This window comes from Mesitornis unicolor, unplaced genomic scaffold (genome assembly GCF_000695765.1).
Source record: "Mesitornis unicolor isolate BGI_N332 unplaced genomic scaffold, ASM69576v1 scaffold38365, whole genome shotgun sequence".
Taxonomy (NCBI): Eukaryota; Metazoa; Chordata; class Aves; order Mesitornithiformes; family Mesitornithidae; genus Mesitornis; species Mesitornis unicolor.
In genome coordinates this window covers 33,283-47,366 of record NW_010186974.1, presented here as the reverse complement: position 1 = coordinate 47,366, position 14,084 = coordinate 33,283, and the positions used below count along the sequence as shown (strand labels likewise).

The 14,084-nt window shown below is 55.3% G+C and overlaps 1 protein-coding gene across 1 annotated transcript in view; it reads left to right on the top strand.

The window, feature by feature from the left end:
* Window positions 1-1,945: 1,945 nt before the first annotated feature.
* Window positions 1,946-14,084, top strand: part of LOC104541278 (microtubule-actin cross-linking factor 1, isoforms 1/2/3/5-like) — a gene marked incomplete at both ends in the record, with an annotated part of 41,740 nt that continues 29,601 nt past the window's right edge. Inside the window, 23 exons of the mRNA XM_010185289.1 lie at window positions 1,946-2,112; window positions 2,673-2,785; window positions 2,876-2,982; window positions 3,227-3,346; window positions 3,433-3,528; window positions 3,788-3,915; window positions 4,005-4,098; window positions 4,473-4,627; window positions 4,763-5,039; window positions 5,479-5,607; window positions 5,841-5,918; window positions 6,065-6,226; window positions 6,773-6,877; window positions 7,454-7,549; window positions 7,901-8,026; window positions 10,057-10,209; window positions 10,636-10,790; window positions 11,248-11,374; window positions 11,713-11,896; window positions 12,419-12,588; window positions 12,864-13,042; window positions 13,240-13,378; window positions 13,842-14,035. Of these exons, the coding sequence (XP_010183591.1) occupies window positions 1,946-2,112; window positions 2,673-2,785; window positions 2,876-2,982; window positions 3,227-3,346; window positions 3,433-3,528; window positions 3,788-3,915; window positions 4,005-4,098; window positions 4,473-4,627; window positions 4,763-5,039; window positions 5,479-5,607; window positions 5,841-5,918; window positions 6,065-6,226; window positions 6,773-6,877; window positions 7,454-7,549; window positions 7,901-8,026; window positions 10,057-10,209; window positions 10,636-10,790; window positions 11,248-11,374; window positions 11,713-11,896; window positions 12,419-12,588; window positions 12,864-13,042; window positions 13,240-13,378; window positions 13,842-14,035 (3,254 nt within the window). The remainder of the gene's footprint in view (window positions 2,113-2,672; window positions 2,786-2,875; window positions 2,983-3,226; window positions 3,347-3,432; window positions 3,529-3,787; window positions 3,916-4,004; window positions 4,099-4,472; window positions 4,628-4,762; window positions 5,040-5,478; window positions 5,608-5,840; window positions 5,919-6,064; window positions 6,227-6,772; window positions 6,878-7,453; window positions 7,550-7,900; window positions 8,027-10,056; window positions 10,210-10,635; window positions 10,791-11,247; window positions 11,375-11,712; window positions 11,897-12,418; window positions 12,589-12,863; window positions 13,043-13,239; window positions 13,379-13,841; window positions 14,036-14,084) is intronic.

Here is a 14,084-nt window from a genome sequence, read left to right as displayed (position 1 = left end):
TCCATACGTGTGGCTCTGGGAGGGTCCCCTGCAGGGATGCCCTCGGGGAGAGACCCAGTGGCCAGATAACCCCACTGCCATGAGAAAAATCCTTTCTTTTGGATCAGTCTGAGCTGGGTGCTGCAAGGAGCTCCCTGATGGGCAGTGGTGGGAGAGCCCAGGTGGGCACCGCTGATGGGTGCGTTTGAAGAAGGTTTAGTTCTGTTCCTAATTAAGAGCTGCCAGGTAATGAACAAGGGGGTGCTGGGCCGGTGGAGGGTTGTGGGTGCCTCCCTGCCGGTGTGGAGGGTCCCATCCCGGTCCATCACCCCAACCTGGGTCTGCTGCCGGGTGCTGGGTCCCTGCATCCCTCTGGAAACCCAGCCCTGGGGCTGGAGGAGGTAACGGCAGCATCGGCGGAGCGGCAGATTATAATGGCTTGGGGGGTTAGTGTGGATTCAGATTAGGAGATTATTGTGAATTCGGATAAGGATTAGGGGGTTATTGCAGATTTGGATTAGGAGATGATTGCGGATTCGGATTAGGAGATGGTTGTGGAGTTGGATTTGGATTAGGAGGTTATTGCGGATTCGGATTAGGAGATGATTTTGGATTTTGATTCGGATTAGGAGATTTTCGTGGATTAGGGTCTTATTGCAGATTCAGATTAGGGGATTATAGCAGATTTGGAGATTATCGTGACTTGGAATTAGGATATTATTGTGGATTAGGAGATTATTGTGATTTAGAATTAGGATATTATTGTGTATTGGCAGATTATCACAGATTTGGGGACTATTGCAGATTACGATTAGGGAATTATTGTGGATTAGGATTATGAGATTATTGTGAATTAGGAGATTATCATTAATTAGGAGATTATAATGAATTAGATTATCATGGATTAGGATTAGGAGATGATCCTGCAGGTCCCTGCCTCCTGCTGCAAAGGGATCTGTCCTTTGAGACCCCTGCAATGGGTGTATTTTGGGGGTTAATAAAGTGGTTTTGGGGCAGTGGGGGCTGGGTCCTGGCACCCTTCACCCTGCAGTGCTGGAAGGAGGAATCCAGCGAGCAAACAGCTCACGTTGCCTTTCCACAGGCGCCCAGGAAAATACAGGAGGTTCGCATCTTCCCCTTTGTCTGCCCCTTAATTAAGGGGAGGTAATTGTACTAATTGGGGAGCTGGGGGGGGATGGGGGAGGAGGAAGCCGTGGCAGTCAGGAATACGCTGGCATGCAGAGACACGTGCGTCTTGTCACGTGTGGGTCTGGGATTCGCAGCCAGGGCCGTGGGGCTGAGAGGAGACAGAGCCTGCGGGTCCCTTTCGCTGGGGAAACGGGTCACAGCACCTCCTGGCACAGCGAGGCAGAGGGGAGACGCAACATCCTCCTCCCCATCCTTGCCCTTTCGCCCTGGGGTGGAGCTGGTGGCCCCACTCCAAGCAGCTCCGTGGGCTGGGGAGGGACCTCTGCCCCATGCGTCGTCTCAAACTGCACCTCTGGGCGCTTCTTCCAACTTCCTAAGTTGTTTTTTTCACAGCATGATGCTCCAGGTGGAGCATCCCCTGCCATGGCATCTTTGGGTCCCCTCTTGGATGCTCCCTCAACACCCAAGTGTTCAAAAACCTGTGGATGTGGCACTTGGGGACATGGTTTAGTGGGCACGGTGGGGTTGGGTTGATGGTTGGTCTTGATGATCTTCTAAGATCCTTTCTATGAAATGGGGTTGGCAAACGGCCGTGCCAACCTGGGTCTCCACTTTGCCCAAACCATGACCCATCTCAGCACCCCAGAGCTCTCCTGCAGGTCCTGTGGACCATTCCCATGTCTGTTGGCTCTCCCCATGGTTTCCAGGAGTCTCCTCCTGCTTTTCCTGGTAGCTACCAAGTCCTGGGCAGGTTCCCAGACTCTGGAGGTGCCCTTCTCCTCCCTCATCACCCCATGACTGTGCTGCTTCCTTGCAGATCTCCGACATCTACATCAGCGGGGAGTCGGGGGATATGTCAGCCAAGGAGAAGCTGCTGCTGTGGACGCAGAAGGTGACGGCGGGTTACATCGGGGTGAAGTGCACCAACTTCTCGTCGTGCTGGAGCGATGGGAAGATGTTCAACGCGCTCATCCACAGATACAGGTAGGCACGGGAGAGCATCGGCTGGGTGGGAGCATGGGCTGGGGTCCTTCTGGGGGTCCCTGCCCACCGCTGCGGTTGGGGATGGTCCGTGCTGGGAGATGGAGGTGAGTCGTGCAGGGAGCAATGGTTTCCATTTTACCTGGGAATCATCTCTTCTGCTGTGTAGTCGGGGGATGGATGCTTGAAAAGAGCAACAAATACATCAGGTTTTGAGAAAAAAAACAACCATCCTGGGGAAAGAGGTGATAAAGGAAAGCTTTGAAACTGGGAGAGCGGCGGTGTTTTGTGTGTCACACACACAGAATCACACAGAATCGCTCGGTTGGAAAAGCCCTCTGAGATCATCACGTCCAACCGTTCCTGTCTACCCCCTAAACCATATCCTTAAGTACCTCATCTACCCGCTCCTTAAACACATCCAGGGATGGTGACTCTACCACCTCCCTGGGCAGCCTGTTCCAGCTTCTGACGACCCTCTCAGTAAAGAACTTCCTCCTTATCTCTAACCTGAAAGTCAGTGCTGCCTTGCCGATGCCGTGACCCTGGTGCGTGTCTTGCAGGCCGGATCTGGTGGACATGGAGAGGGTGCAGATCCAGAGCAACCGGGAGAACCTGGAGCAGGCCTTCGAGATCGCCGAGCGGCTGGGGGTCACGCGGCTGCTGGACGCCGAAGGTGGGCGATGGGGGAAGCGGGTGGTGATGGAAATGCCAACCTCTATGCCCACTCCCATTCCTCACTGCCTTTCTGCTTCCCCCTTGCCAGACGTGGACGTCCCCTCCCCGGATGAGAAATCCGTGATAACTTACGTGTCTTCAATCTACGATGCCTTTCCCAAAGTCCCCGAGGGAGGAGAAGGGATCAGCGCTATCGTAAGCATCGCTGCGGCTTGGGAGGCTGGGACAGCGATTTGGGGAGGATTTTTGTTGTGGGAAGCACAGACTTCCAGGGAGCAGCTTGCAAGGGGGATCCTCATCCTCCTCCTCCTTCCTGTACCTGGGGTGGCATCACAGCAGGAGAATGGTCCCCGTAGCTGTGCCCATGGCCAGGCTGTGCCCGTCCCCTGCACAGTCCTGCCCGTTGGCAGTGCTCTGCAAGGATGCTGTCGCCCTGCAGGAGGTGGATTCGAGGTGGCTGGAGTACCAGAGCCGCGTGGAGTCCCTCGTCTCGTGGATCAAGCAGCACACGATACTCATGTCAGATAAATCCTTCCCCCAGAACCCTGTAGAGCTAAAGGTAGGTCCCTCTGCAGCATGCTGTGTGCTGAGAGCTGGGTGGTGGCGTTCCCCAGGGTGGTTGCTGATGAGCCTTTCTCATCCCAGGCACTTTATAACCAATACATCCACTTCAAAGAAACTGAAATCCCAGCGAAAGAGCAGGAAAAAGGAAGGATAGAGGAGCTCTACAAGCTGTTAGAGGTAAATAACCAGCATGGCTACCCAGAAGCTTTTACAGGTGGGAGTGTGATGCTTCTAGCAAAACTAAAGTGTGCTTGGTTTGGGTTTATTTTGGAATGGAGCAGTGGAAATAACCCCGAGGGTAAACGCTGGAGCAAGCAGAGCGCTGCAGGAGCGGAGGCTGAGCTGTTGCATTACAGCCCCGCTTTCCTTGCTGTAGTTTCTCTCTAGCAGCTCCATGAGAAGGTGGAAAATGCCCTTCTCTTGATGTTTTCCCCAGGTATGGATTGAATTTGGACGCATCAAGTTGCCCCAGGGCTACCACCCCAACGACGTGGAGGAGGAGTGGGGCAAGCTCATCATAGAGATGCTGGAGCGCGAGAAGCTCCTGCGGCCGGCGGTGGAGAGGTCGGTGCCCTGCCCGTGGTGTCCCCTGTGGGGTCATCCCCTGCTCCCCAGAGCCTTCCTCTCATTCCCTTTCCCCTCTCTTGTCACAGGCTGGAGTTGCTGCTACAAATCGCTAACAAAATCCAGAATGGTGCTCTGAGCTGTGAAGAAAAGCTCACTCTGGCGAAGAACACGCTGCAAGCTGTGAGTGTGGGGGTATTTCCCCCCTCCTAATTCTTTAATTTTATTCGTTTCCTGCCTCTCCTTTTATGCCCCTATCTTCTGCATGGTGTGGTGGGTTCCCCTGGCCCCTTTCTCTTCTGGCATTGAGGGGCTATGGTGGGTACCTGGTGATCTGTGACACGAGGACCTTGCGGACAGGGGGATGGAGGAATGGCCTTGCCATGCAGCCATTGCCTCTGGGGATGCAATTTGGAGGTTGCAAAGCTCAAGCTTAAGGATTCAAAGGTCCTTTTGGTCTTGAAGTTGATGTTGTGATGCTGTCCTGTCCTGTTCTCTCTGCCTGTGTGCATGGGCCGAGGGGATGCAGCCCTCAGTGTCTTCTCCTCTCGACGCAGGACGCTGCTCACCTGGAGTCAGGCCAGCCCGTGCAGTACGAGTCCGACGTGGTCGTGTACCTGCAGGAGTGCGAGGGGCTCATCCGCCAGCTGCAGGTGGATGTGCAGATCCTTCGGGATGAGAATTACTACCAGCTGGAAGAGCTGGTGTTCAGGTGAGAGAGACCATGTCCGGGATGGTTTGTAGATGGAAGAAACACGGTCGGGGGGTGATGCGTGGGGTTCCTCGCCTTGCTGCAGGGAAGCAGGGGGGTCTGTGTGCATCTTGTCACCCTCGCACCCTTCTCCAGGATCATGCGGCTGCAGGACGAGCTGGTGACGCTGCGGCTGGAATGCACCAACCTGTACAGGAAAGGCCACTTCTCCACCCTGGAGCTGGCACCCCCCTCCACGCTCAGCACAACGCACTTGAAGGGCGAGTCCCTGACCAAAGGGCTCCACACCTCCTCTGCCTCCTGGTTCCGAAAGCCCATGACCAGGACGGAGCTGGTGGCCATTTCCTCTTCCGAAGACGAAGGCAGCCTCCGGTTCGTGTACGAGCTGCTGGCGTGGGTGGAGGAAATGCAGGTGAGTGCTGCTGCTCTGCCTCCACAACCTGGGCCAGGTTACCTGTCCCGTTCACACTGGTGAGGGGAGGGAGGAAGCTGATCTGGGCTTTTTCTGCCTTTATCTGTGAATAATTGTATTCAAAGTGTCTGGAAAGCAGCAATGCTTTTGTCTTGAGTTGGGTTTTCTGTCTCATGATCTTGCTGATCAGTGGGTATCAGAAATCCTTTCAAATCCAGACTGATGCCGTCAGTCCTTTGGTTTTCTATGGGTGTGAAGCCTGTGTGGGCTATCCCAGAAATCCTTCACTGCTGGAGCACTGGCTTAGGACCTTCTGCCAGATCTGCTGTGGTGTTTGTTCCCTCTCGAGTGACCAAGGAGCTTTCCTTGCCCTCGTGTCCGTTTGAGACCTGCTCCTGCAGGTGAGGAGTGCTGACGTGGCCCTCTTGGCCTGTTTCAGATGAGACTGGAGCGGGCAGAGTGGGGCACCGACCTCCCGAGCGTGGAAACCCAACTGGAGACCCAGCGGCACGTCCACACCAGCGTGGAGGACCTGGGCTCCAGCGTAAAGGAGGCCAGGATGTACGAGGTACACGGGCTGGGTGTGGGCACTGGGATCAGCTCTTGTGGGTAAAGGTGCCTGAGGAAGAGAGATTTTTGAAGGATGGAGCATCTGAATTGACACTGGTACAAGAGGCTGCTGCCCTGAGCCGTCCTCTGCGCCTCCCCTTGCTCACACAGAGCTAGGGAGAAAGATTTGGGGATGGGGTTTGGAGCGATGCTGTCCTGCATTGGGTAACAGGAGGATTTTTCATCCTTCAGGGTAAAATGTCTCAGAATTTCCGCGCTAGCTACACCGAGACGCTCGGCAAGCTGGAGACGCAGTACTGCAAGCTGATGGTGAGTGGGCTTCGAGTGGGTTTATAACACCCTGGGCCCATCCCTGCTGCCCTGCTCCTGGGTATCTCTGCTCTGAGGCCAGGGAGGGGGCGAGGAACCGATGGGATTCAGAGCAGGGGAGGGCAATGACGCTTCCTTGCGCTCAGGAAACCTCGAGTTTCCGGCTGAGGCACCTCCAGAGCTTGCACGGGTTTGTGGCGCGGGCCACGGCGGAGCTGATTTGGCTGAATGAGAAGGAGGAGGAGGAGCTGGCCTACGACTGGAGCGACAACAACCCCAACATCGTGGCCAAGAGGAGCTACTTCTCGGTGAGTGATCCCCAGGGCAGGGCTGGTGGGACGGGTGCTTGCTTGGTTGTGCTGCTGCTGCCTTTAATCTGCTGCGGGACCTTCAGCTGCCACGGAGCTGGAGTCCTCAGAGCTTTGATGGTCTCTCCCAAGTCACTGTTTTTGTAGCTCGTGAGCGCAGCTGATGAAAGAGCAGAGCAGAAAGCGCAAAAAAGTGTTTGTTCAATTGAGTTTCAATCGAAAAGGCATCAAAAGATGGGATTTTCGTGCTATTTGGAGCTAAAGGCGTCTTTAACTAGCAAGGGAAATATAGTCTGAGCTGAAGAGAAAAATTGATTCCTCTTTAAAGCTGTATAAATAAATTGTTGTCTTTCACAATCGCCCTGGAGAGGTCCCTGGGCAGGTTTCCAGTATCTGCGCTACATCTGCCCCATGTGTTTGGTTGTGATGGTGCTCCCATAAGCCGTGCTGGTTTCCTTGCACTCCCCATACTGCTGGCCACGTGCTCGGAGGGACGCTGCTCCCCATAGCCGAGATTTGGACGTTTTGGTTGTGTCCTTCCTGCAGGAGCTGACAGCGGAGCTGGAGGAGAAGCAGGACGTCTTCCGCTCCCTCCAGGACACGGCCGAGCTGCTGTCCCTGGAGAACCACCCGGCCAAGCAAACCGTCGAGGTGAGCACACACACATGGAGGGGTCGGGGAGAGCCCCAAGGTTTGGCTGGCAGCAAATCCCCTTACCTGGGATTGGGAACCTTTGCTGTCCCACCCCATGATGCCCTTACAGGCAGCCAGGGCTGATGAAGTGTTTTGTGGTGGCACAGGGACATCAGTTTATTCTGGGGAGGGCAATGGGAAGCTCGAGGCCGTTCCCAAATCAAATTAAGGCACAGAGAGGCTTGCACGGAGCACGAGGTGATGCAGGGAACGGCCTTGGCTTGCTTGGAGCTATCCAGGCTTGCAGGAAAACCGTGGTGGTGCAGCAAAGGGCAGCAAGGACGTCTTTCTCCCTGGTGTTTCTCTCTGGGGTGGGAGAAAGCAAACCTGGGCCAGGTCCAGGCTCTGCCATCTCCTGCTCTTCGTGCCTGTGTCCAAACCCTCCTGGTTTCAGCCAGATCTTGCCCGTTAATGTACATCCCCCCCAGCTGTAGCTGTGTCCTTCCTGTGACCCTCCCGGGCTCATTATTGCTCATGTAAGTCACAAGTAAATTCCCATTATTCATCGCCGTTTGGTGCCTGTGTGTTTCCCAGGCCTACAGCGCTGCCGTGCAGACCCAGTGGCAGTGGATTAAGCAGCTCTGCCTGTGCGTGGAGCAGCACGTGAAGGAGAACGCCGCCTATTTCCAGGTACGTGAGAGGGGCAGCCCAAATTTCCCCTGGTCGCCATCCGCTGCATCCCACTCTGTGAGCTTCATACACTGCTGCTCCCTTCAGAAAGAGGATTTTTGATGCTCATGGGGCTGCTTTCTCCTGAATCATCTCCTCTTCCTTAGCTGCTCTCTGGGGGTGTCTCGCTAGGGCAAAAGAGATCAACTTCCACGTAGTTTTGGCCATCCATGTGGGATGCTTGCTCCGTGTGGGAGGCCAGGATAGCACTGGGAGTCACTGGTTGGGATGCTGGGGTGATGCCTTGCCTGCGGTGCTGCTGGCTGCCCTGTGGACTTGTGCAGGTTTCCGTGACCCCCTTTGCCTTTGCAGTTCTTCAGCGATGCCCGGGAGTCGGAGACCTACCTGCGCGCCCTGCAGGACTCCATCAACAGGAAGTATTCTTGCGACCACAACACGAGCCTGACGCGGCTGGAGGACCTGCTGCAGGACTCCATGGTGAGTTCCCTGACAGTGGCCTTCTTGCTCTGGTCCAGCAGTGTTGCTTGGGGCACTTCTTACTTCCCAGGGAAAACTGGGCTCGTTTTATTCCTCCAATGACCCAGTTTCGTGTAATGTGGTTTGTTTCCCCACTTTGGTTGATGGTGGAGCTGCTCTATGCGTTGCACGTGGCTGCGGGGATGTGTTGCTGCCCGTGGTAGCCAGATCTTGGTCCTTATGGGGTCACTCATGGCAATGGCCAGCATCTTTCTGTATCCTTGGGGAGAAGAGCAGGCTATGTGAGTTCATAGCTTGAGACGTGGAAAAGTGAAATATCTCAGCTGCTTCCTCCCCATCCCAGTCTGTGGCTGCATGGAGCCCGTCATGTTCTGCTGATGGAGGTGTCACATAGAGCCCGGAGGATGCTCCTGTTTCTGCTAGGAGCGTGCTGGGATGCGGAGAAATGCCTGCTCTTTATCCAGACCAAATCCCGTGTTAATCCATCGCTCTGTGCTGTGGGGGCAGAGCCAGGGCAGCCGCACTGTGTGCGGGGACGGGGGCTCAGTGCTGATCTCCAAGCACGTGGCCTGGCTTGGCTGCGGCGCAGCAGAGAGCAGACAACGGGCAATCGAATTGGCCTGAAAAAACCCAACCTAAACCCAAAACCCAAGGAGCGAAGCATCGGATGTGTTTGAAACCAGGGACGGGGAGGATTTGGGCTGTGGGTGAACCACTGAGCTGCTGGTGGAAGTGCCAGGGGGGGACGTTTGAGCGTGTGGAGGCAGGTGGCTGCTTTGGTGCGCTCTTGGTGCGCACCAGTGACCTCCAGTGTGTCCCCAGTGAAGCTGGGATGCCGTTACTGGGTGTTCGTGATGAGGGCAGGACTCACTGTCCTCTCTGCTGGAGGTCTCGGGGTTGTCCTGGTCTCTGTCCTCCAGTGCTAAGAGGACATGAAGCAGCCAGCCAGGCTCTTGGGGTCCGTATTTGCAAGCCCTGCAGCACCCGGAGCCGCCTGGGGTGGGAGAGGCTCCCCCGGGACCCCACGACCTCCGGGCTGGGGCAGCTGCCCTGAGCTCAGCTATTTCACTCTTTCTTACCTGATAAGTTAAAGTTGTATTTCTTCCAATCATGCTCCCTGGGACAGGCACAGGTAGTTTATTTAATCATTTCTTCTTTTCTTTTTCTTTTAATTTTTACCATTAAACTCCCCTCCACTGTTGTTAGCACACTAACCAACCCCGAGAGGACCAAGCATGAGGGAGAACAGTTTTTTGGGGATCCTTTGTAAACCTTTGCAGCCAGAGCTGCCACTAATCCCACGCTGCCAGTGTCGTGATCCGCACACGTCTCCAGCGCTGTCAGAGGCCGTTCCAGGGAGGCTTTGCCACCAGTCCCCAGGTTGTCCCATCGCCCAACCCGGCAGGGACCTTTGCTTTGCAGCATTTTCCTCCCACCGGGCGATTTCTACCCAAACCCCGAGACCTGTGCGATCACTCCACCACAAGCCCCTTCTCCTGAGACGTTTTATCCACATAACTCATCATATTCCCCATTCCAGCCATTGGTTTCAACATGTCTCCATCCTTTGCTTTAGAAAAGGGAGCATGCTTCTGTGGTCTCTCCTGCAGGCAGCTAAACGTCCCCGGCTTTGGGCTGGAGCTTGTCCTGCTCTTGGCTACTTACACCTCCCGGGACTTTAATTTTGGTGTATGCCGTGTTCTCTTTTTCCACCCCTTTTTGAAAGTAAAACCTTTTCTTGTCCTAGCAGCAAAAGAGCCAGAGGCGTGCATGTGGCTTTGCAGGGCAGTGGGAAGCACTAATAGAGAGGTCCCAGCCCTGACCTGACATGAGACATCCATCCCATCTCTCCTGACCCTTCTTCCCATCCCCTTAGGGCAGCAGCATCCTCCTGACGTCTCTGTTCAACCCCTGAGACCCCAGCGTAGCTCTCGCAGGCCAGCGGTGGGGTGGGGGGTGCCAAAATGCTTGGGAGAGACCCTTCTCTCCCCTGCCCCAAGCAACCCGGCCTCCATCCTTCTTTCTGCCAGGACGAGAAGGAGCAGCTCATTCAGTCCAAGAGCTCGGTCGCCAGCCTGGTGGGACGCTCCAAAACCATCGTTCAGCTCCGGCCCAGGAACCCGGAGCACCTCGTGAAGAGCACGATCCCCATCAAGGCCGTCTGTGACTATCGACAGATCGAGGTGAGGGCTGAAGGGCATCGCTTTGGAAGGGGAGGCAGGGGAGCAAAGCCCGTGACGGTTTAGGATCAGCTCTGTGGTGTCTGTCACTGGAAAGCAGGAGCAGAGTGGGAAGATAAAGGAGGGCAATAGCACAGCTGCTCTTCCTGGAGCAGATTTCCAGATTTATTCTGGGCAGGAGCTAAAGTCCCTTTCCCCCCATCAGCCTCAGCCAAATTAGCACGTGGGTGGTAGCCAACTCCGTTTAACTTCCTTGTCCCTTCCTCTCCAGACACGAGCGTGCTGCACTGCTTGGCACTACACCAGGCTGTTGCTTGATTAAAATATAGACAGATACATTTATTTCTGGATGCTGGCAGTAAGGGCAGGCATGCACAGCCCCGCTGCTGGGTTCTGATGGGCTGGGTGGTGGTGGTGGTGCCGTTGCAGATCACCATCTGCAGGAATGACGAGTGCGTCCTGGAGGACAACTCTCAGAGGACCAAGTGGAAGGTGATCAGCCCCACGGGCAACGAGGCCATGGTGCCCTCCGTCTGCTTCCTCATCCCCCCGCCCAACAAAGAGGCCATCGAGATGGCCAACAGGTGACTGGCAATGGCAGGGAGAAGGGGTTGGTGGCACGGGAGGGGACAGATCTGGGGTGGGAATGGGAGGAGAGGAGCTGGGGTGGAGGAACAGGACTGGGTGGGTGGCACAGCTGATTCAGGGTGAGAAAAGGGATCCCTCGTGGTTATGCAGCTGCAAACTCCACCGTAGCAACTGCTGCAGTAGCTTGCAAAGGAGAAAACAATAATTTGGGATGAGGGATTACTGTGATTATTTCAAAGAATTTAGGACATTTTTGTTGCACTTTAGTACCAGTTTTAAATGCCATAGGTTTCCTTTCTGGTCCCTTTTGGGGGATCCCTGGTGCTGAACAGCCACAGCATCGCAGGCTGCTGGGCTGGGATCGCTGCCTTGGTGGGGTGGTGGATCAACAAGGTTAGGGCTGAGTGTTTTGGAGTGCTCCAGGACTGACAAATCTGCTTCTGCCCCTCACAGGGTGGAACAGTTGTACCAGAAAGTGATGGCTCTCTGGCACCAGCTCCACATGAACACCAAGAGCCTCATCTCCTGGAACTACCTGAGAAAGGACATAGCCCTGGTGCAAAGCTTCAGCATGGAAAAGGTACGGTAGGAGCTGCTCAGCCCGGGTCCAGGGCTGCTTCACCCCCTGTCCGGGCTTCTTCATGCAGCTGGAGGAAAGGAAGGGGTAAAGGGAAGGTCAGGGGCTGCAGTGTTGGGAAGCTGAGGGTCTTTGCACCTTGAAGAGTGGGAAACCTGAGCTTGGAGGTTCTGTGGACTCAGCATTTTGTTAGGAAGTGAGCAAGGCTGGAGGAGCTTGCCTTTTCTTCTCTAAAGAGAAAACTCTTGGCAGCCGGAGGTGATTGAGCCGGGGAGGGTGGCTCCAGGTGAGGAGTAGGAAGTTGTTCCCGGTGGTTACGTGTGCGGCTTTTCCACTCGCAGCTCCGATCCCTGGCGCAAGGGGAGTGCCAGCAAGCCCTGAAGAGCCTCCAGGCGCACTACGAGGACTTCCTGCAGGACAGCCGCGACTCGGAGCTCTTCTCGGTGTCGGATCGACTGCGCCTGGAGGAGGAAGTGGAGGCGTCCAAGGAACACATCCGGCAGCTGCTGGAGTCCATGGAGAACGGTGAGCTTCCCAGGGCTGATGGATTAACCAGGAGCTGCGGGACTCATAAACAAAGGATTTATGAGATGGCTTCAGTTTCTTTTATTCCTGAGCTGGTTGGTGGTGTGAGCAGCTGCTCTCCTTATTTCTCCATCCATTCAAGCGCTCGGCCTCTGTCCAGCGATGTTCCTGCAGGGAGGGCTTGGCTTTGCAGCTTCAGCTCAGCTGCTGCGTCCTTTTACCCCAGTAGCATTGGAAATGGATTTAGTCATTGGGATGCACGTTGAGCAAGGAGTTCTTCCTGCATTTAATCTTGAAGAAAGTACCTGTGGCAGTGATGTGTGACACAGCAGCACTGTGAGTCCCGCTGAGAGTGGGGGCTTTGTCACCAAGGTGCCCTGTGGCTGGACTCGTTCTCCGCTGTGTTTCAATGAGATGATTTGATTTGATTAACTTGTTTTCCGTCTGAGCAGGTCCCATCTGGGGCAGATACCGGCCGGGGTTGGTTTTGAGCTGTATTTTTGGTTTGTCTGTGACTCGCAGAAGACAAGGATGAGACCGTCGCCAGGACGTACCTCTCCGAGCTGAAGAACATCCGTCTGCGCCTGGAGGAGTGCGAGCAGAGGCTCGTGAGCCGAATCCAGTCCCCGAGCAGCGCCCGAGCAGACGGTGACACCATCCAGGAAAACACCATCCGCATTGCGGAGCAGGAGGTCAGCGCTGCTGCTGGGAGATGGCCAGGGAGGTGGTGGCTGCTGGTCCTTAGCATACAAAAAAATAGCTTTTAACGCCTCCAGGGTGCACGTGTGGGTGGTGAGTGTGTGGCTGTGTGGGATTTGAGAGGACCTTGCTGCACGAAAAGTATCAGGAAACCTCTCCAGTTGGGCTCCCTGCCTCATTTCATCCCCATCTCCTTTGCCACGGGCAATCCTGCTTTTCCTCCACCTGCTTGGGCTCTCCTTTCACGTCCTTCCCCTTCCTCCCACAGCGCATGCAGGAGGATCTGCAGCGGGTGCAGTCGGACCTGCGCTTCGTTTCCGAGAGATGCTACAGCTTCCTCGAGAAGGCGCCCGCGGGCTCCAGCACGCCCCAGTTGCGTTCTGAGCTTGACCTGGTGGTGAACAAGATGGACCAGATGCACGGGCTGTCCTCCATCTACCTGGAGAAGTGAGTTGGGATGCGCCTCTGCTCCCAGATACCTTTTAGGATTTGCCTGGTTCTGCTCGCAAACTTTCTTCTGGCCTTATAACTCACCTTGCGCTGAGCTCCATCCCTCCATGGCACACGGGGCAAACAGCCTCGCTGTCAAGAGGATCTCTGCCAAATCGTGGATGTCATTGTGCTGCCTCTGTTCGATTTGCCAGGTTGAAGACGGTTGATATCATTATCCGCAACACCCAAGGAGCAGAGTCCCTGGTGAAAGGGTACGAGGTTAAGCTGAGCCAAGAGGAAGCTGTCCCCGCCGACCTGGCGGCCATTCAGTCCCACAGAGTGGCCTTACAGGTTGGTGATCACTTCCCCAGAAACCAGCCAGCGCTTTGACGGTTGTCGAGCATTTGTTCCCTTTCTCTGCTGGATTTGCACTGTATGCCGTTTTTCTTGCCTGGGTGTAGCTGTCAGGATGATTTTGTGCTGCTTGTGTGATCCCGTATTGCTCTGTAAAGGTAAAGGAGCCGCTGTGGCTTGTGCACTCTTGCAGAGCATGTGCTGACACATGTGAGCATCTCTTGGCAGCTACGTTCTGTTGCTGTAGGACAGGGCTGATCCAATCTGACTCGCTCCAAGCTGGGGACATGGTTCCCTTCATTTTGCACCTCCTGTAATCACCCAGTTCTTTTCAGGTTAAGGAGAAAGGGAGGATAAACCCCATCTCAGGAGTATCAGATCCAGGCAGGAGGGCATCTCTGACTTAAAGTGCATTTTGTTCTCCGTGGCATTGAACCAGAGCTGTCTCTTGGTTTTGCAGCAATGGCTCGGGGAAGTGAAGGACAAGAGCTCTGTCTTCTCCACGTTGGAGGAGGAGATGGCGAAGGCAAAGGAGGTGGGAGAGCAGCTGTACCGGCTGAGACAGGAGCGCAGCATTGACCTGGAGCGCTATCAGGAGAAGGGCAGCCAGCTGTGGGACCGCTGGCAGCGAGCCTGCACACAGATCGAGACCCGGTGAGAAACCTCGTGTCCAGTTCTGCGCCCTCAGGTCAAGAAGGACAGG